The sequence below is a fragment of the Octopus sinensis genome, linkage group LG13 (assembly GCF_006345805.1).
Source record: "Octopus sinensis linkage group LG13, ASM634580v1, whole genome shotgun sequence".
Lineage (NCBI taxonomy): Eukaryota > Metazoa > Mollusca > Cephalopoda > Octopoda > Octopodidae > Octopus > Octopus sinensis.
The window spans coordinates 976,604-997,536 of NC_043009.1; the positions used below are offsets into that span (position 1 = coordinate 976,604).

The following is a 20,933-nucleotide window of genomic DNA, read 5'->3' on the forward strand; positions in this document are numbered from 1 at the left end:
CATGGGCGCATTTACATGGCATTAATACAGGTGCTTTTATGTGGTACAAGCATGGAGGATGCTTTTACATGGTGCCGGTACATAATATTACAATGTACTTGCTGTCTTATTATAAGACACACCTCAAAACTTTGGTCGGCACTAGGCTGTAGTAGAAGACACTTGTCCTAAGTGCCATGCAATGGGACTGAACCTGAAACCATGTAGATTGAGAAACTAACTTCTTAACCACACAGCCAAGCCTGCACCTACAAGGCACATGTGTACCTAAAGGCATGGCCATCACAAATTATCACTTCTCTGGAAATTTTAATCACTATGCCTCATCTTGTTAAATAAAACATCAAACTATGATTCTTAGGATAATTCCACAATAAACTAAAATAACAATAATTTAGACACAGGTCAACAATATTGGAGGATGGGCATAAGTGGTTAAACTGACCAATGTACTTGACTGATAGCACTTTGTAACACAGTTTTTGCTCTTGGGTACCAACTGTTATTTCCTATTCGCTTTAACCCTAGAAAGGATGAAAAATGAATAATATTTCCCTCAAACTTTGCTTTTGTTACATTTATTCAAACCCCAAAGAATCCCTCTCATGGCTACGATACTCCCCCACTACTCCTGCTCATCATCAAAGATGCACATATCGTCAGCCACTAGAGGACATGCTCAAGAGGTTATGGTCAAGCAACTGAGAAGCAAATCTGTGGTATTGGGCAGAAGATTTGGTATAACGATATTTCTGCTTCAGCAACTCAGCACTGAAACTGTCTGAAACGTAATGAAAAATGAGTCAGTTTCAAAACATTGATGTCCAGGTCACAAAAGCAAAGTTTGAAGGGAACAGTAGTCATTTCCTTTGATTTTTAGATTGAAGCAAATAGGAAATAACACTGACCAAAGACAAAAAAAAAGAGAATAATAATAATTTTGTTACACAGTTTAATTTATTTTACTGACCCTGAAAAGATGTAACACAAAGATGACTTTGATAGGATTTGAACCTGGAAGGTAAAGTGCCAGAACAAATACTGTGAGACATTTTTGTATGATACTCTAATGATTTTGCTAACCTATTTCCCCTTTGTCTTTCAGATTTTGTAGCAACATCACCACCATCACCATCATCATCGTCTTCATTGTTTAATGCTTATTTACCATGCTGGCATGGTTGGACAGTTTGACAAGAGAGCAGTGAACTGCAGGACTGCAACAAGCTCCAAAGTCAGTTTGGAATGGTTTCTATGGATATCTTTTACTTATTTCAGTCATTAGAATGTGGCCATGCTGGGGCACCACATTGAAGAATTTTTAGTCAAGTGAATCATCTGCGATACATATTTTTTTTTTAACCCCATGATAATGGTTGTTCATCAGGCAACTAGGCCTCACCAGCAGTAATTGTCTCCGTGAAGAACCAGAGGAATTAACTGTACAAGTACAAATTTGGATAGGAAGACATAGTGGAAATGTTGGTATAACTGCCAAAACCGCAGTCTTCATGCCATTATGGTGATGCCTCGAACAAAGTTGGAAATATTTACATGCAGAATCTAAGAAATCTATCAAATTCCATGAAGTTTGTACAGTGGCTTTTATGGTCGATTCCATGAGTAATAGTGGTTATTTACACCAACCCTGTGGCAGACCATCCTAGATATTGGCACTTTATATCCTTTCTACTATAGGCACAAGGCTTGAAATTTGGTGGGAGGAGGCTAGTTGATTACATTGACCCCAGTACATGTCTGGTACTTACTTTATCGACCCCTGAAAGGATGAAAGGTAAAGTTGACCTCAGCAGAATTTGAACTTAGAACATACAGATGAAATACTGCTAAGCATTTTGCCCAGCGTGCTAACAATTCTGCCAGCTCACCATTTATTGGTACTTTATATCAGCCTTGCAAGGAAGGAAGGCAAAGTTGACTTTGGCAGGATTTGAACTCAGAGCACAGGAAACCAGAACAAAATACCATGAGACATTCTATCTGAAGCTCTCGTGATTCTATCAATTTCCTGCAACTTGCTAAATCTGTAAGAATGTCATTTTTAGAATACTTACCCCATTTTCTGTTTTCCGTCGTTTATAATCTCTTAACATAGCTTTATAATCTTCATCAGAAAATTCTATGGGGCTTAAAGGACGCCTGACCGTTTTTCTTTGACCATTGCTATCTTCTGTAAACAATAAGGATAGAATAAAAATAAAATGGGTTTCATCATTGGGGGTTGGGTATATAGTTAGTCTAATCTGCAACAGCAAAGAATAAATTACGTTTTGTACCAGTTTCTAAACTTAGTTTTAACTTCAGAAATTTAAAAATAGTCTAACATAATGGCATGGTTCAAACAATACTAAAACTTCATGATGGCAAGACCAGGGGGTGGAGCAATTGCCCCAATTTTTGATCACTCACTCTGCATCCTTTGCTTGCTCTTCCCTCTGGTTAGGTAACCATGTGTCTCCTTTACAGCAGCATACCTGTTTCTGTCCTCTCTTTCTGGATAACCATGTTTCTCTTCTTCAGCAGCACACCCGTTTCTACACTCATCCTTCATCAATCTCTCTCTCTCTCCTCCTCTTACTATTTCCCTCAGCTAGGTAACCCATGTATCGCCTTTACAACAGCACACCTGTTTCTGCACTCCTTCTTGTAAACTCTCTCTCTCTTTCTCTCTGGCTGGGTAACCTTGTACCTCCTCTACAGCAAAACATTTGTTTCTGTCCATCTCTCTGTTACATTCTAACCTTTCATCATCTAGCACAAGGCCACCTCCTCCAATGCCCCTTCCCCTTTCAAAGATTCTTTGTCCAGCAAAGTTACTTGGGTGCCACTTAAAAAGCATCCAGTACACAGTGTAAAGTGGTTGGTGTTTGGAAGGGCATCCAGCTGTAAAAACTATGCTAAAACTGAACTCGCTTGTGTTGGTGCCATGTAAAAAGCACTCAGTCCACTTTGCAGAGTGGTTGGTGTTAGGAAGGGCATCCAGCTGTAAAATCCCTGCTAAAACAGACACAGAAGTCTGGTGCAGTCTTCTGCTTGGCCAGATCTTATCAAACCGTCCCATCCATGCCAGCATGGAAGGAGGACGTTAAACGATGATGATGATGATGTATAGCTCTGGTTAAATGGCATTGGAAATTGAAAGATACCTCTCCGACTGGATAGGATGCAGTTCTATCACTAATAACCCCAACTCCAATTTGTATGGTACAATACCGTTTCCAGCAGCTGCATAGGCAGGGCCATGGCTGTGTGGTAATATAATTTATTGTGTGACTGCAAGGTTACAAGTTCTGTCCTGATGAATGTTACCATGGGCAGATGTCTTCCACTATAGACTCAAGCTGTTTTTAATGCCTTTTGTGGGTGAAACTGATAGCTGGAAACGGTACGGATGTCTATCAGAGCTCCTCCCACCATTTCACCTCAACCCCGCCCACTTCACATTTCCTTTTCCCCCTCTCTCTCTTATTCCCAGTTTGTGATGTATGAAGTTCACATTGTCTTGCATTCCTCCTCAGTTGCAGCTTTTTTTGGGGTTTTTTTTGCAAACAAAGAGGACATAAACTCTGCCATCTTTCTTTTATTTCTGTCTTGTTAATTTTAGCCTGAAAAACAACTCTGCCTGAAAAGTTGACTACTTCTCTCCCCATGACAATTCCACTGTGCATTTTCCAAATGAGACATGTTTTGTCAGTTGCAGACCAACGCCAGTCTCTTTGGATTCTGTCTCATCTGATGTATCAACTGAACTTAATGCTGTGAGCCGTCTCCTTTACTACGCCTAATCTGAAACTCTTCAACCAGGATTTGTACTGCGCCTTGAAAAGGAGGGGGTGAGAGGAGAGAGGAAGACAAGGAAAAGATGGAAGTGAGGATGAGGAAGGAAAGAAGAGGGAATGGGGGGGGAAGGTGGGGGAGGAGGAGAGGAAGTGGCAAGGCAAGAAGAGGTGAGGAGGAAAGGTGGGTGGAAGGATGGAGGGGGAAGATGGGGAGGTGGAGAGGAGGGGAAGTGTGGAGGGAAGATGGGGATGGGGAGGAGAAAGAAGGGAACGAAATGAAATCAACCCCATAGAGATTAACTGTACAAGCTGGTCTTAGCAAGATTTGAACACGTGATGCAAAACGCCAGAACAAATACCACAAGGGCATTTTCTCTGATGTTTTAACAATTGCCAATTTGCCACTTTAGCCTAACTACTGATACTCACCGACAATTTCTCCGTTTGCTACTGTCCTAGTCGAGTAAGTAGCAACCACTGTTGATGCTGCCGGTTCAGGAGATGATGGTGGATATAAAGTCTGCAGCAAATGCTTCCGGCTTTTTTGAGCATCTGAAAAAAGTTTTAATTTGAAATCAAACTTCAGAATATCAAACAAAATGTAGAAGAATAATCAGGCATATTCTCCAAAGCACCAGGACAAACTGGATTATGCACTCCTAGATAGACTGTGAACAAAAACAAAACAATGAATGATCACAGTTAAAAAAGCTTCGTTGAGAAATCTAATTAAATTAAATTATTTAAAAATGTTGGTTTCAAATTTTAACACAAAGCCAGCAAATTTGGGATGGGTGGGGGTAAGTCGACCCCGGTGCTTGACTAGTTCTTATTTCATTGACCCTGAAAGAATGAGAGGCAAAGTCGACCTCAGCAGAATTTGAACTCAGGATGTAAAGACATAAAATTCCACTAAGCATTTTGTCCAGCATACTAAAGATTCTTCTAGCTCACGACCTTCAAATTAATTAGAAATATTGATGGCAATCAAATTAAATTTCATTAATCTGTTGGTGCCACAATAAAATTACCAAAGCCATGTAAATAGATTTGGTAAAATTCTATAAAAACTGGGTTTTTTTTTAATTATTTTCAAAATTAATTTGAAATGAAAACAGCAGTGGCTGTGTGGTAAGTAGCTTGCTTACCAACCACATGGTTCTGGGTTCATTCCCACTAAGTGGCACCTTAGGCAAGTGCCTTCTACTATAGCCTTGGGCCGACCAAAGCCTTGTGAGTGGATTTGGTAGATGGAAACTGAAGGAAGTCCGTCGTATATATGTGTGTGTGTATATATATATATATATGTCTGTATGTATGTGTGTGTGTGTATATGTTTGTGTGTCTGTGTTTGTCCCCGAACATCGCTTGACAACTGATGGTGGTGTGTTTACGTCCAGTAACTTAGCGGTTCAGCTAAAGAGACCGATAGAATAAGTACTAGGCTTCCAAAGAATAAGTCCTGGGGTCGATTTGCTAGACTAAAGGTGGTGCTCCAGCAAGGCCGCAGTCAAATGACTGAAGCAAGTAAAAAAGTAAAAGAGAGCATGTTTCAACAAAAATATGGTAATCAAAGGGTTAAAATATCTACACTGTACCAAAGGAAGCTTTTTCCAAAAATCTTGAATATAAAACAAAAACGTTAAATAATACATATTTTCATGAGGCTGTTGATGACATATTTGCTGGCACAAGTAAACCTTGAATCTATGACTCATTGCTTTGATGAAAAACAGGGTCGAATTTTTAGCAAGAGCTGGAAACTATAAACAAAACTTACTTGGATCTTCCACCTCTTCTTCTGAAGAAGAATCCTCTGCGTTGCATTCTTCCTGGACTGCTTTCAGAATTCTGGAAATGAGCAAAGATTGGTAAATTTGTAAGAAATAAATTTCCAAACAGACACACACAAACAAACAGACACACACGTATACATTAATCTTCTAGGTACGGAGTAGTAAAATCTTTACAAATCTGATGGGGAATAGTGTAAAGATGCCTAAGTAGCACCCTCTGAATATCAATTTCTTTGCTTTATGTGTACATGTATACATGTAGATGAGGACACATGGCCAACAGCTTAGAGTGTTGGACTCACAAGCATAAGATCACAAGTTCAACTTCTGGCTCAGGCAATGTATTGTGACCTTAGGCAAGACACTTCATCTCTTGTTGTTCCATTCACCTCAGTTGAAAATGAGTACAAACAGCGGCAGGTGGCAGGTGAGGGATAAGGGGTTTAACCATGTGACAGGCTGGTGTCCTGCCCAGGACAAGGGTTGTCTTATATTTTCAGTTGCTTGATGACTCAAAAAAATCCAAGAGAAGCTCTAGCATAATGAACCTGCTGATTTGAGACAGAATGTATGTATAAATAAATACACCATTATTCAAAGATGCGTCAAGGTTCAAATGGTCTCTGACTGCCTTAACTGTGACACCATGGCAATCTCTAGGATAGTTAATTACGTACAGTATGGTTTAAGAGCAAACTGAAGACCTGATAATTGAGTTCTTTGCAAGACCTACTATATAGGCTGTTTCTAAAGTGTTGACTGGCTATCTCTGTATCAGAGATTTTGAAAAACAAAAAAAAAACAACATTAACCATGGCCATACAACAGCAATAGCCATAACAATACAGAACAAACGTCTGAGATATTTCACAGACACTTAAACCAACTAGAATTACCTGATACATTAAGGCAGCAAACTGGCAGAATCACTACTGCGTCACACAAAATGCTTAGCGGCATATCTTCCAGCTCTTTACATTTACTTCAAATCCCATTGAGGTCAACTTTGCCTTGCATCCTTTCAGCGGGTTGATAAAATAAGTACCAGTTGTGCACAGGAGGGCGACTACATTGAGTAACTGACCCACGAAAATTGCTGACCTTCAGCCAATATTTAAAACTATTTATCTGATATATATATATGCCAAATATTGTAGAAGACTAGATATAGTCTATAACTGATTTAACTGGTACTTATTTAACTCTAGTAAAAGAGTAAATTCAACCCTGAAATAATGGCAGACAAGTCAATAGTGAAATAATGAAATAAGCATAGCTCTGACACAAAGAAACTTGTGTGTCACAGAAATGTAACATTGATAGCATTAGTGTTGAAGTTAATTATGTAATTATTACTTTCAAGTAACAATACATTATTACTATGTATTATGCAAAAGTGTGCAGTTTAGTGGTTAGGGCATTTGGCTCGTGAGCATAAGGTTATGAGTTCAATTCCCAGCAATGTGTTGTGTCCTTGAGCAAGAGACTTCATTTCTTCTTGCTCCACTTGCAAAAATGAGTTGTACCTGTATTCCAGAAGGAGCCAACCTTGTCACACTCTGTTTCACACTGAATTTCCCTGAGAACTACATTAAGGGTATGTGTGTCTGTGGAGTACTCAGCCACTTGCACATTAATTTCATGAGCAGGCTGTTCCATTGATCGTATCAACTGGAACCCTCGTCAGCATAACCAAGGGAGTGCTATAAGCTATGTATTATAAAGTAATAATCCCATGTGCTATAAGGCACAAGGCTTGAAACTTTGCAGGAAAGGGGATAGTCAATTACATCGCCCCCAGTGCACAGCTGGTACCTATTTCATCAACCCTAGAAAGATCAAAAGAAAAGTCAACCACAACAGCATTTGAACCTAGAATGTGAAGATAGATGAAATGCAGCTAAGCATGTTCTCCAGAAGGCTAATGATTCTGCCAACTTCCCACCTTACTGCATATTGGTTTCAAATTTTGGCACAAGGCCAGCAATTTCGGGGGAGGGGAGTAAGTTGATTACATCGACCCCAGTACTCAACTGGTACTTATTTCATCAACCCAGAAAGGATGAAAAAGAAAGTCAACGTCAGTGGCATTTGAACTCAAAACATTAAGATGGACAAAATACCACTAAGCATTTTGTCCGGCATGCTAATGCTTCTGACAGCTCACCACCTTTTACTACATTTTACAAAGTAATAACGGACATTGATAACCAGCAACTAGCACTGAGACAAAAGTTATTTGTCCATTTTGGATATCTTAAAAGTATCTAATCTAGTCTTGTATTGTTGGCATCAACTTACCTGCCACGTTAATAAGAAGAAATACTAAAAAGTCAAAGACAAGACACATGAATGCAAAACAACAGGAATTTGGTAACGCGAATCACTTCACCCTACCTGCAATACCGCTTGTTTACAACATGCTCGATACTTTGGTCAGCGGGTGGAGGAGGAGTGTAACAAAACTTTGGCAGTTCATCGGGTGGCAACCTTGATACCATCTCAAACACATGCTGCAAATAAAACAAATGAGTCTTGAGAATTACAAATTTCAATAAAATCCCACACAACAATTGTGCATTTGTGCAACAAGTTGGGATGGTTTTGCAGACTTACACCTTTGCACCTGACTTCCTCCACAACTATTTCCTATTCGAACATGCCTTTCTCTATACGGAGTCAGTAAAAGTGCCACGTAAAAAGCACCCAATATACTTTGTAAAGTGATTAGCATTAGAAAGGGCTTTCACCTGTAAAAGACATGCCAAAGCAAACATTGGAGCTTGGCAGTTTTCTGGCCCATCAGCTCCTATCAAACTGCCCAACTCATGCCAGCATGGAAAATGGATGATAAACAGCAACAATGACGAAGACGATAAATGCAAGTGTGTGTGTGTGTGTGTATACAGTAGTTGTCCCATCTTGCTGCACTCTGAATTCCAATTTCACCAAAATGGATTCTAAACAACAATGATCGATGGCGGTGGCATCGTCATCATCATTTAATGTCTGCCTTCCATGCTGGCATGGATTGGACGGTTTGACAGGAGCCTACATGCACCAGGCTTCTGTGTCTGTTTCCACAAGGTTTTTACAGCCGAATGCCCTTCCTAAAACCAACCATCCAGCAGAGTGAACCCATGATGATGATAACTCTGTGTGTGTGTGGTGTATATGCAAAATTTGTTCCGTCTTGCTGAACTCTGAGTTCCTATTCCACCAAGGTCAACTTTTCCTTGAATCCTTTCAACACGAAAGACAATGTAGTGAATTGATGGCATTGTTAAATAAGGTACCTCACAATATTTTTTGAACTGCCCATGTTCTGGGTACTTGAGTGGTAAATTTAATCCATCACTTATCTAATACATGGGTACCTTGAGTTGGAATCCAATCTGTTGCAAGCAATTGAGTCGGGCATCCAGCATAGAGATAAGTTTCTCCCTTCCTCCCACTAGTCTTGAAGGCTCTGAAAAAACAAGGAATCATAGGCACCACCCATTGTTTTTTCTTTGTTCTGATAAAGCAGCATAAAAATACAAACTGTGAACCAGTGATTGGTCTGTTATGAAGTTTAAAATCAAAAATTAAAACAGCTCGCAAAATGCTGGATATAAAACGAAATACAATCTAACTGGTCCTACTTAAACCATTCTCACCCTCCCTTTACTTTCAAGTTGAACAATTGAAGAATTACAATTGACACTAAATACAAGGTATGTCTACCACAACTAAAGAAGACAGAGGAAGAGGACGGGGTTGTCATTGCTGCTGCAGTTGGCATTGTTTAACATCCATGTTCCATGCTGGTACGGGTCGAACAGTTTGAGAGGATCCAGTGGGTCCAAGAACTGCACCTTGCTCCACTATCTGCTTTGGCATAATCTCTACAGCTGGATGCCCTTTCAAATGCCAATCATTTTACAGAGTATACTGAATGGCTATTTTCCTGCCATCGGCACTAGTAAGGTTGCCATGCAGCACACAAGCCTACAAGACCTGAACAGGACTATGAAACCCAATGTAGTAATAATATGAAATAAAAATATAGAGGCTAACAACAATATCTTACCTGACGAGACAAAATAACATCCTTAAACAGTTTAGTATAATATCTCTGTTGCCTCATTTTATAGTCTCGAAATTTAAACTTTCGGTATAAATGAGGATATTTTAAAATTTCAGACGTAAAAGTTCCACCTACAAAAGACATGGTTCACAAATGTATTATTTCAAAAGTAAAAATGAAGAAAATTACAGCAGCAACAACAACAACAACAAGAAGCATGTGAAGGTTAAGTTTCCCCTGCTAAAGCAAGAGTCAGCCTCAAAGACCTCATAGCATTTTTCTCCGTATTCTTAACTCTTTCCATTCCTCTTGCCCTTATATATATATCCTCTGCTCTCATGCTTTGCCATGCCTTTCTTGCTCTTTCTCCCATATCCATCCCCATCACCCTCTCACCCAGTCCTTTTCATTTTTTCTCAGCACATCACTCAGCTCCCTTTTCCCAACATCCACTAGAAGCTCCATCCTCACCATCCGTTCCGCTTCCTTATCAACACTCCACTCGTCCACTGAATCAGTCTCCTTTCTTTTCTCTCCAGCCTTCTCTGCTGCTTCACATTAGTTATCTATGTCTTGCTCTGATAAACCACGGCACTTGACTATGCAGTATACAAAGGCATGTGGTGGAGCCATTAAGAGCATTCAGCTATAAGGTCATGAGTTCAATTCCTGACAGCATGTTGTGTCCTTGAGCAAGACACTTTATTTCATGTTACTCCTGTTCACTCAGCTGGCAAAAATGGGTAATACCTGCACTTCTATGATCAACCTTGTTGCATTCTGTGCCACACTGAATCTTCCTGAGAACTGTTTGAAGGGTATGCATATGCATGTCTGCAGAGGGATCAGCTATTTACACGTTAATTTCAAGAGCAAGCTGTTCCATTGATCAGATCAACTGGAACCCTCGTCATTGTAACAGAGTTTTCCAGTTTCAGTGATACTCCCCTTCTCATTTAGTGTGCCACTAAGTTCCCAGACGTTGCTCTATGCACATCTCAATCCTAGCCACTGTCACCAAGTCTGACCCACCCCCTCCATGCAATGTGTCTCCTATGTAACAAAATACTTTCTCATGCCTTCCAACTTCATGTCGTTTCCAAGATCTCATTCAACATTCTCTCCTTCGACAGCATCCGCTTTGTAGCTGCTGTTACATAATAATCCTCATGCACCCCTACATTTTCAACAAGTCCACTCAGTACACATTGCATCGGTAATTGAATGATGTGATAACACACACATACACACACACACACACACACGCAAATTTAAATAATACCATTTTGATACACAGTTAATGCAAATATAAATAAATAAATGAAAACAACAAACAAAATACAATGACTTAACCCTTTAGTACTCAACCCAGCCATATCAGATCCAAATATTCTACCTATTTTATATTCAAATTGACTAGATCAGACCCCTTACACCTACAATACAATATAATTCTAAAAAATATACAATCACATCATTGAAATCATAAAGTTACAAAATAATGTAAGACAGCTGCTTGAAAACAATGTGAATAAATAGTATTACATTTGACAAAATAATCCGAATGCTATAAGGGTTTAAAGTTATTTATTCTACCTTTTAGCTTCATGTGGAACTTTTTCACGGGGTTACCAAATTTAAAATTTTCTCCGCTTAACAACCGCCTGTTAATAAAGAATTAATAACAAAGAAATGAAAGGGAAAAAGGGAAAGAGAGAGACATAGAACAGGTGAATTTATAGAGTGCAATAAGGAAGATTGAATTTTACTAGGATAATGATTAACTGTAGAAGTGTCATGAAGCAAAAAAAAAAAAAAAAGGAGTGGTTCTGGGTTCAGTCCCACTGTGTGGCACCTTGGGTAAGTGTCTTCTACTATAGCCTCAAGCCGACCAAAGCCTTGTCAGTGGATTTAGTAGACGGAAACTGAAGGAAGCCCATCGTATATATGTATGTGTGTATATGTTTGTGTGTCTGTGTTTGTCCTGCCAACATCGCTTGACAACTGATGGTAGTGTGTTTATGTCCCCATAACTTAGCAGTTTGGCAAAAGAGACCGATAGAATAAGTACTAGGCTTACAAATAATATGTCTTGGGGTCGATTTGCTTGGCCGCAGTCAAATGACTAAAACAAGTAAAAAGAGAGAGAAAAAAAAGGAGACAAGAGTGAAGGATAGTTTCAATTTCTAGTTTTAACTAATCCATTTCAGTTATATAGGATCTATGGGAAATAATTATTCTATGGGAAATATTTATATCATAATATTTTCCCATAGCCAGACATGTCTTTATAGGAAATTAATGACACTGTTTGTATGAGAGTCACTGCCAGTTTCAAGTGATGTCAACACACAAGAAAACACAAACATACACATGCCCACACCTGCACACACAGATATATATATATATATATATGTGTGTGTATATATATATATATATATATATATATAACAAGAAGTAAAAGGGATTAATAAATCCAAGCAGACATCTATAAAACGCTCAGTCTTAAACAAATTATAATTCTTCTTCATGTTCTTTTTGTATGCATTCATCTACTACAGATATTTTCTCTTCGAATTTAACCAATTTCAGACTGCCTTGATAACATGTTAACATATATATTTTCGGATATATTATTTTGCCTGATATTTTACACCTTTCCGGTATCTAAACATGCTGCTGCAACAGAAATGATCGTCGGTAATATATTGTGCATCCACCAATTAAAGAAGTGATTTTCTCCATTCTTATTTGTTGTTATATACATATATATATATATACATACGTACACATATATATATATATATATATATATATATATATATACATACATATATATATATATACGTACATATATGTATAAATATATATATATGTACATATATATATCATCATCATCATGTGACCAACCAGACCATCAGATGTTGTTACACATCGCTGGTCACAATGCCTTCGCATTGTTTTAGCCTTTGAATGACGCCACCTCGCTGGCTAAGCAAGCAGGCCACATATATATATATATATATATATATATGCACATATATATATATATATATATACATACACACATATATAAATATATATATATATACGTACATATATATATATATATATATATACATATATACATATACATACACATGCACAGACACATATATATATATACATACATATACTCTTTTACTCTTTTACTTGTTTCAGTCATTTGACTGCGGCCATGCTGGAGCACCGCCTATAGTCAAGCAAATCAACCTCAGGACTTATTATTTGGAAGCCTAGTACTTATTCTATCGGTCTCTTTTGCCGAACCACTAAGTTACGGGGACATAAACACACCACCATCGGTTGTCAAGCGATGTTGGGGGGACACAGACACACAAACACACGTACATGATATATATACATATATACGATGGGCTTCTTTCAGTTTCCATCTACCAAATCCACTCACAAGGCTTTGGTCGGCCCAAGGCTCTAGTAGAAGACACTTACCCAAGGTGCCACGCAGTGGGACTGAACCCAGAACCATATGGTTGGTAAGCAAAGTTTCCATATAGCAATTCCATTCGCAAGGTTTTGATTGTTCCAGGGTTATAGTAGAACGTACTTGCCCAAGGTACCACACTGTGGGACAGAACTCAAAGCCATGTGGTTTAGGAACAAACTTTTTAACCACATACCCACACCTTCAAAATTTGCAAAATTGTGAACTATGTCAAAAAATATTTTGGTAAGACAGCAGATAGCTCTCTGAAATTACAGGTATTTAGAAATAGATTTGGAAAACAAATTTTAATATTTGAAACACTTACTTGACAGTTATCTGTTTTTGTTCTTGATCATCAACAGGAAATGTAGGCAGAAATTTCTGAAATTTTGTATAAAAATTCTAAATGAACTTATTGCTAAAAATGATATTTAGATATTATAAACATGAATGCGAAAGCACTGGTGCTGGTGCTACATAGAAAACAGGCTTTCAAAAATGCATGCAGCTGCAGAAACCAAGCTAAAATAGACTACAGATCCTGGTGCAGCGCCTGGCCTTGCCAACCCCTGTCAAACTGTCCAACCCATGCCAGCATGGAAAATGGACAATAAATCATCATCATCATCATCATCATCATCGTTTAACGTCCGCTTTCCATGCCAGCATGGGTTGGACGGTTCAACTGGGGTCTGGGGAGCCCGAAGGCTGCACCAGGCCAGTCAGATCTGGCAGTGTTTCTACAGCTGGATGCCCTTCCTAACGCCAACCACTCCGAGAGTGTAGTGGGTGATTTTATGTGCCACCGACACAGGTGCCAGACGAGGCTGGCAGACGGCCACGCTCGGATGGTGTTTTTTATGTGCCACCGACACAGGTGCCAGACGGGGCTGGCGGACAGCCACGCTCGGATGGTGTTTGTTACGTGCCCTCAGCACGGAGGCCAGTCGTTGCGGTACTGGCTACGATCACGTTCGGATGGTTTTCTTATGTGCCACCGGCACTGGTACCACAAGGATACAAATTCCATTGATGTTCATCTATTTTGATTTGGTTCGATTTGATTTGATTTGATTCGATTCGATTCTCACTTGCCTCAACAGGTCTTCACAAGTGTCACAAGAAGGAAGGTATGCACAGGTGGACTGACTACGTCCCAGGTAGGGGCCACGGATTATGGCTTCACTAGTCTTGCTGGGTCTTCTCACGCACAGCATACTTCCATAGGTCTCGGTCTCTAGTCATTTCCATTGTGAGACCTAACGTCCGAAGGTCGTGCTTCACCACTTCGTCCCAGGTTTTCCTGGGTCTACCTCTTCCACGGGTTCCCTCAACTGCTAGGGATTGGCACTTTCTCACACACCTATCTTCATCCATTCTCGCCACATGACCATACCAGCGCAATCGTCTCTCTTGCACACAACAACTGATGCTTCTTAGGTACAACATTTCTCTCAAGGTACTAACGCTCTGTCGAGTAAGTACACTGACATTACACATCCATCGGAGCATACTGGCTTCGTTCCTCACGAGCTTACGCATGTCCTCAGCAGTCACGGCCCATGTTTCACTGCCATGTAGCATAGCTGTTCGTACACATGCATCATACAGTCTGCCTTTTACTCTGAGCGAGAGGCCTTTAGTCACCAGCAGAGGTAAGAGCTCCCTAAACTTTGCCCAGGCTATTCTTATTCTAGCAGTTACACTTTCAGCGCACCCGCCCCCACTACTGACTTGGTCACCTAGATAGCGGAAGCTATCAACTACTTCTAGTTTTTCCCCCGGAAAGTGACGGAAGTTGTTTTTGCAGATTTTCGGAGGTCAATGCTCCAGAGCATCTGCCACATACAAAAACTATCTTCCCAGTTAGCCTACCTTTGACATTGCTGCACCTCTTATGTGTCCATAGCTTACACTGGGTACATCTTATAGAGTTTCTACCTACACCTTTTCTACAGATCGAGCAGGGCCATCTTCCTGAGGATATTTGTGGATTTTCTAACTTTCTACTTATTAGTACTTTGGTTTTAGCTAGGTTGACTCTAAGGCCCCTCGATTCTAAACCCTCCTTCCACACCTGGAACTTCTCCTCCAGTTCTGATAGTGACTCAGCGATTAGAGCGAGGTCGTCAGCATAGAGGAGCTCCCAGGGGCAACCTGTCTTGAATTCCTCCACAATTGCCTGGAGGACTATGATAAATAGGAGGGGGCTGAGTACTGAACCCTGGTGGACCCCAACCTCTACCTTGAATTCTTCTGTGTACATGCTGCCAACTCTAACCTTACTTACGGCATCTCTGTACATGGCTTGCACAGCCCTCACCAGCCATTCATCTATCCCTAGTTTCCTCATTGACCACCAGATGAGGGATCGGGGGACCCTATCAAAGGCTTTCTCCATGTCAACGAAAGCCAGGTACAGGGGCTTATCTTTGGCTAGGTATTTCTCCTGCAGCTGCCTTACCAGGAATATAGCATCAGTGGTGCTTTTCCCTGGGACAAACCCAAACTGCATCTCATCTAAACTAACTCTCTCTCTAATTAGTTGGGCTATGACCCTCTCCGTAACCTTCATTACCTGATCCAACAGCTTGATACCTCTGTAATTATTTGTGTCCAGGGCATCACCTTTACCTTTGTAGCAGTTGACTAGTATGCTGCTACACCAGTCATTGGGTATGACTCCTTCGTGTATCACCTGGTTGACTATACGGGTGACTAGGTTATAGCCGACACTGCCAGATATTTTGAGCATCTCTGCAGTAATTCCTGATGGGCCTGGGGCTTTCCCTGTCTTCATGCTTCTAATTGCCTTAGCTACCACGGAACTATCAACTCGGATAGCTGGTCCCTCTGTTGGGTCAACATTCGGCAGACTCTCTTTATCCCATTCATTTTCTTTATTCAGCAACCTTTCATAGTGGCATCTCCAAACCTCTCTCTTTGCATCCTCATTTAGCGCAAGTGAACCATCATCCATGCGAACACACTTCTCTCCTACCACATCACGATTCTCTCTCACACACTGTCTTGCAACACGAAATACCTCAAGTCTTTCATCCTCACGGCTCAGAACATTGGCAAATTTTTTCTTATCCGCTTCCCCTCTGGCTAAATAAACCTGTCTCCTAGCTTCCCTTTTGGCTGTCTGATACAATTCCCTGCTACCACCGTTCTTCCAGTCCTTCCAAGCCCGTCTCTTTTGTCTAATAGCCCTGTCAACCACAGTGTTCCACCACCATGTTACTCTAGGTCGAGATGGTACTTTGCTCCATCCACAGATCTGGTCAGTGGCTGTCAGCAGGTTGTCCCGTAGGAATCTCCAGTTGTCTTCCACATTAAGTGAAGCTATATCCCCTTCTATTTCGTCAGAGGCTTCGAGTAGTATGTCTCTAAATCTCTGTCCATTTGCAGGATCTTTAAGCTTCCAGACCCTTCTCCTCCAAGCTGGTCTTCTTCTGGGCAACCATTTAGCTCTGATCCTGAAGTCGCTAACTACTAATCTATGTTGGGGAGTACATTCTTCGCCTGGGAAGGTTTTGGCATTTATAATCAGCCCTCTTTCCCTTTTTCTGGCAAGGATGTAGTCAATCTGGCTGGTGTGTCTGCCAGAACGGTAGGTGACTAGGTGAGAGGTGGGTTTCCTGAAGTGGGTATTGCAGACCATAAGGTCATTTGCATCGCAGAACTCCAGCAGCCTGGTTCCTTCCTCATTTCGAAAGCCAAAACCGTAGCCTCCATGGACGCCATGGAAGCCCCCGACATGTCGTCCAACATGTCCATTGAAATCACCTGCCACGAAGAGAAGGTCACTGTCATTTGTCAATGAGGTAGTCCGCAATAGGGTGTCATAGAATTGGTCTTTTTGTCCTTCCGGTAGCCCTGGTTGAGGGGCATATGCCGAGATGATGGTAGCTGTCCTATGGTGAAGAACTAATCTAATTTTAATTACTCTGTCACTTACTCTCGATTACCTTACCTACCCATTTCTCCGCAAGAAGTATACCCACGCCCCCGACTCCGTCAGTGTTCCCTGCCCAGAAAATCTTGTACCTGTGTTCCTTGCCTGTGAGGAGCCTAGCAGAACCTCCTCTCCACCTTACTTCCTGGATACAGCATACATCCACATGTCTCCGTTCAAGCAGCTCTACAATCTCTCCAGACCTACCTTTCAAATGATGACGACAAAGATGACTATACTGATGACGAATTTGAGAGAGAGCAAAGAGATACCGGTCAACTGATGGGATTTGAACTAATGTATCTATCACTTTGCAGGTAGTTGTATTACCAATCACACTACAGAACACCTTACAGTCTCTCTCTCTGTCTTAACCCTTTCGATACCAACCCGGCGGAAACCGGTTCTGGCTCTGAGTACAAATGTCTTGTTTTCATAAGTTTTGAATTAAAATCTTCCACCAAATTTTAGTCACAATTTATGCTCCTAATACTAGCCGAATGATAGCTGAGTTATTTTACTAAATTCTTTGTTACATTTAAAGTAATTGAAAGAAACAGAGACCACCTCAACAGAAATCCAGTGGCAAAAGGGTTAAATCAGGTAATTAAATCAGGTGATTACAAACAACTTCTTTTTTTTTACAACTTGGCTATTTTTACCTCTATGATAGAATTGGTCATTTACTTAGCATTGAATAACAATTTCAAATCTTGGCACATGGTCAGCAATTTTAGGGGTACTGGTGCCACATAAATGCACACCTGTAAGGTGGCTGGCATTAGCAAAGGCATAGAAACCAGGCCAAAACAGACAAATGGAGCCCAGGTAGCTCTTCAGCTGGTCACTTTCGGTCAAACTGTCCAACCCATGCCAGCATGGAAAACAGACGTTAAATGGTAATAGTGATGATGAAGATGATGGAGTTAATCAATTATATCCCCCCCTACTTGACTGGTATTTTGTTTTATCAACCCTGAAAGGATGAAAGGTAAAGTTGACCTTAGTGGTATTTGAAACCAGAATATAGAGACTCAGAAGAAATGCTGCTCAGCCTTTTGTCCAACATGGCAACGAATCTGCCAGGTTACCATCTTATTTAGTGTGTATAATAATATCTAATATCTCCCAAAAGCTAAAAATCCATTACTTACCAAGAGATGATGGCGTTGGGCTGGTGTGAGCACTTTTTCCCAGGTTTCAAAATTGATTACTTCATTAAATATAAAACTCTGAAAAACAATAAATAACAATTATGAATAAGTTAACTGCCACAATTTTCGATATTCTTATATTGAAAATCTTGATACACATTAATTTGATTCAGAAATGAGCACAAACTTAGTGACAAGTCTCTCACTCTTTTCTGTCATCTCAAATTAATACAATTGGCAGTATGTCTCTATGTCTTTGTTTGTCCATCTCCTCTAACATATATACCAAAGGCAGTTATCTGCTTTGATACTTTCTCTATGTGTATTTCATAGAAATATTGCCAGGTCATTTAGTTAGCTGTATACTGAGCTAAATATACATACATTTCACTATCTATGTATAAATTGTGTGTGTGTGTGTGTATGTATATATATATATATATATATATATATATATATAATATATATATATATGATGAAATTATGTTTCAAAGACGAGACTACATTGATCCTTGCGTTTTCTTCTTTCTGGAAATTGAATTTTTTTTTTCTTTGACTTTCTGTTTTTGTCTTCTTTTCTCTAATATTTTGTGTTGTTGTTTTGTTATTGTTTCTGCTCGGTTTACTGCTACAACAGCCGACTATTACGGTGTAAGTAGGGTATAGAAGGTACAGCCCCAGCAGCAGCAGCAAGGGACAGAGAGAGACAGACATAGTAGAGAAAGAAAGATGTTAAAGAAATGTAATGAGGAAAGAGAAGAAACAGCTAGACTACTACTTAATGTGTGTATATATATATATATATGAGTGTCTGTGTGTGTATGTATATAATTAGTTCAAAGTAGACTACTAATAGTAGTTATCGTAGTAGTAGTAGTAGTAGTAGTAATAGTAAGGGGGACCTTGGCTGTTTCGTTCTTTTCTTATCAACGAAAGAAACTTTATGACAAAATTCTTTTTTTTTTTTATTGAGAGAGTGAGAGATAAATATTCTTTTATCTTTTACTTGTTTTGGTCACTGGACTGTGGCCATGCTAGGGCACTGCCTTGAAGCATTTTAGGTTGGACAACTCAACCACAGTACTTATTTCAAGCCTAGTATTTATTCTATGGGTGTCTTTTGTTGAACAGTTAAGTTACAGGGACATAAACAAACCAACATCAGTTGTCAACAGGTGGTGGTGGTGGACACACACACACATATACACATATACATTTATATATACACAACAGACTATTACACAGTTTCAGTCTACCAAATCCACCAACAAAACTTTGGTTGGCCCAGAGCTAGCGCAAGGTGCCAAGCTGTGGTCCTGAACCCCAAAACAAGTGGTTGGGAAGCAAACTTCTTACCACATAATCATGTCTACACACATTAACAATGTGTGTGTGTGTCTGTGTGTTATGGTGACAATCATGACACCCCCCTGTGAGAATGGACTGGCCGACCATGTATAAGTACAGTTGTTGGCACAGTATTTAGGAACACATCAAGTGGAGACAGTTGGTGTCCACTCTGCTCTGTGGTACAATTAATAGATATCACACTGTATTAGTGCACAACACTAAGGTGACAAAGACAGAGACCAAGTGACAACAGAGGCAACAAGTGATTCGAAACTTACATTAGTCGTTAACAATTTTTATGATAGAAAAAATTCGTTAAATATGGAAGACCTAATAGCTGGCATATTACAGAGGAAAAGCAGCAGCAACAACAATTACAACAGCAACAGCTGTGGAGGCGCAATGGCCCAGTGGTTAGGGCAGCAGACTCATAGTCGTAAGAACGCAGTTTCGATTCCCAGACCAGGCATTGTGTTTATTGAGCAAAAACACCTAAGCTCCATGAGGCTCTGGAGGGTGGGAGAGGGGGGCGCTGTACTCTTTCACCATAACTTTCTCTCACTTTTTCTTCCTACTTCTGCCACAAAGCAGAGGAACCATGGTGTAACACACTATGGTGTGGTAAACTTTCAGACCCTAGTCTAGGTTGCGAATCCTCTGTACCCCATGATGGTTCAGCTTTCCACCCGTTAAAAGCTACCATTTACGGAATGAAGGTAACAACGTAGCTTTCGTACCCGTGCAACCACCAGTCTATCGTGTGTGGTGGGTGGGTCTTCAAGTTGCCACACGCATTCTTAGTAGCTTAGAGTAGCCTCGAATTAGAGATTATTCTTTGTGGCTAATGGCATGAGTCCTGATTGGAAGAAGAAGAACAGCAACAGCTACAACACAAAGAGTTGATGGAGTTGTGTTTAAAGAAGTCAGGAAACACTGCAAGTTCGTTTTCGTGAGACAGTATTGTGAATGCTATAACTGATTTTAGTTATAACTCAGAACAGGGTATAACTTTTTCGACATATTTCAGAAGATACAAAGAAATCTTCAAGGAAGAATACAAGTGTTAGACAGACAATGTAAAAGTGAGACTACTGTTATGGAAACTGGGTCCTTCAGAACATGAAAAATACTGCAATTTTATCTTGCCTAAAATAACAAGCGAAATTTGTTTTGAGGAAACAATTGAATTACTATCCAAAATGTTCAGCAATAAGAGTCCCCTGTTTAACACTCATTGGGAATGTTTGAGGTTAATAAAAGAAGAGGATGAAGAATTTGTCAGCTATGCCAGAATTATAAATAAAATGTGTGAAAAA

General features: G+C 40.0%; 1 protein-coding gene and 1 long non-coding RNA gene across 4 annotated transcripts in view; one reads left to right on the plus strand and one right to left on the minus strand.

The window, feature by feature from the left end:
- Window positions 1-20,933, minus strand: part of LOC115218421 (nuclear factor related to kappa-B-binding protein) — an 87,074-nt gene that overhangs the window by 43,563 nt on the left and 22,578 nt on the right. Inside the window, exons 3-10 of one of the 2 annotated variants that reach the window (XM_029788226.2) lie at window positions 18,268-18,345; window positions 13,478-13,533; window positions 11,262-11,329; window positions 9,669-9,796; window positions 7,994-8,109; window positions 5,581-5,651; window positions 4,230-4,352; window positions 2,076-2,191 (exon numbers count right to left, since the gene is read on the minus strand). In XM_029788226.2, the coding sequence (XP_029644086.1) occupies window positions 2,076-2,191; window positions 4,230-4,352; window positions 5,581-5,651; window positions 7,994-8,109; window positions 9,669-9,796; window positions 11,262-11,329; window positions 13,478-13,533; window positions 18,268-18,345 (756 nt within the window). Of the gene's footprint in view, window positions 1-2,075; window positions 2,192-4,229; window positions 4,353-5,580; window positions 5,652-7,993; window positions 8,110-9,668; window positions 9,797-11,261; window positions 11,330-13,477; window positions 13,534-18,267; window positions 18,346-18,824; window positions 19,230-20,933 lie in introns of those variants that run through there. The other variant, XM_036508104.1, reaches the window with a different exon arrangement.
- On the plus strand, window positions 125-13,210 carry LOC118765740. 2 transcript variants are annotated; one of them, XR_005001611.1, is made up of 3 exons: window positions 125-148; window positions 5,668-5,671; window positions 13,144-13,210. It is a non-coding gene; the product is annotated as an uncharacterized LOC118765740 (long non-coding RNA). The 2 variants fall into 2 exon arrangements; XR_005001610.1 differs by lacking the exon at window positions 5,668-5,671 and adding an exon at window positions 9,029-9,032 and having other exon boundaries at window positions 13,144-13,204.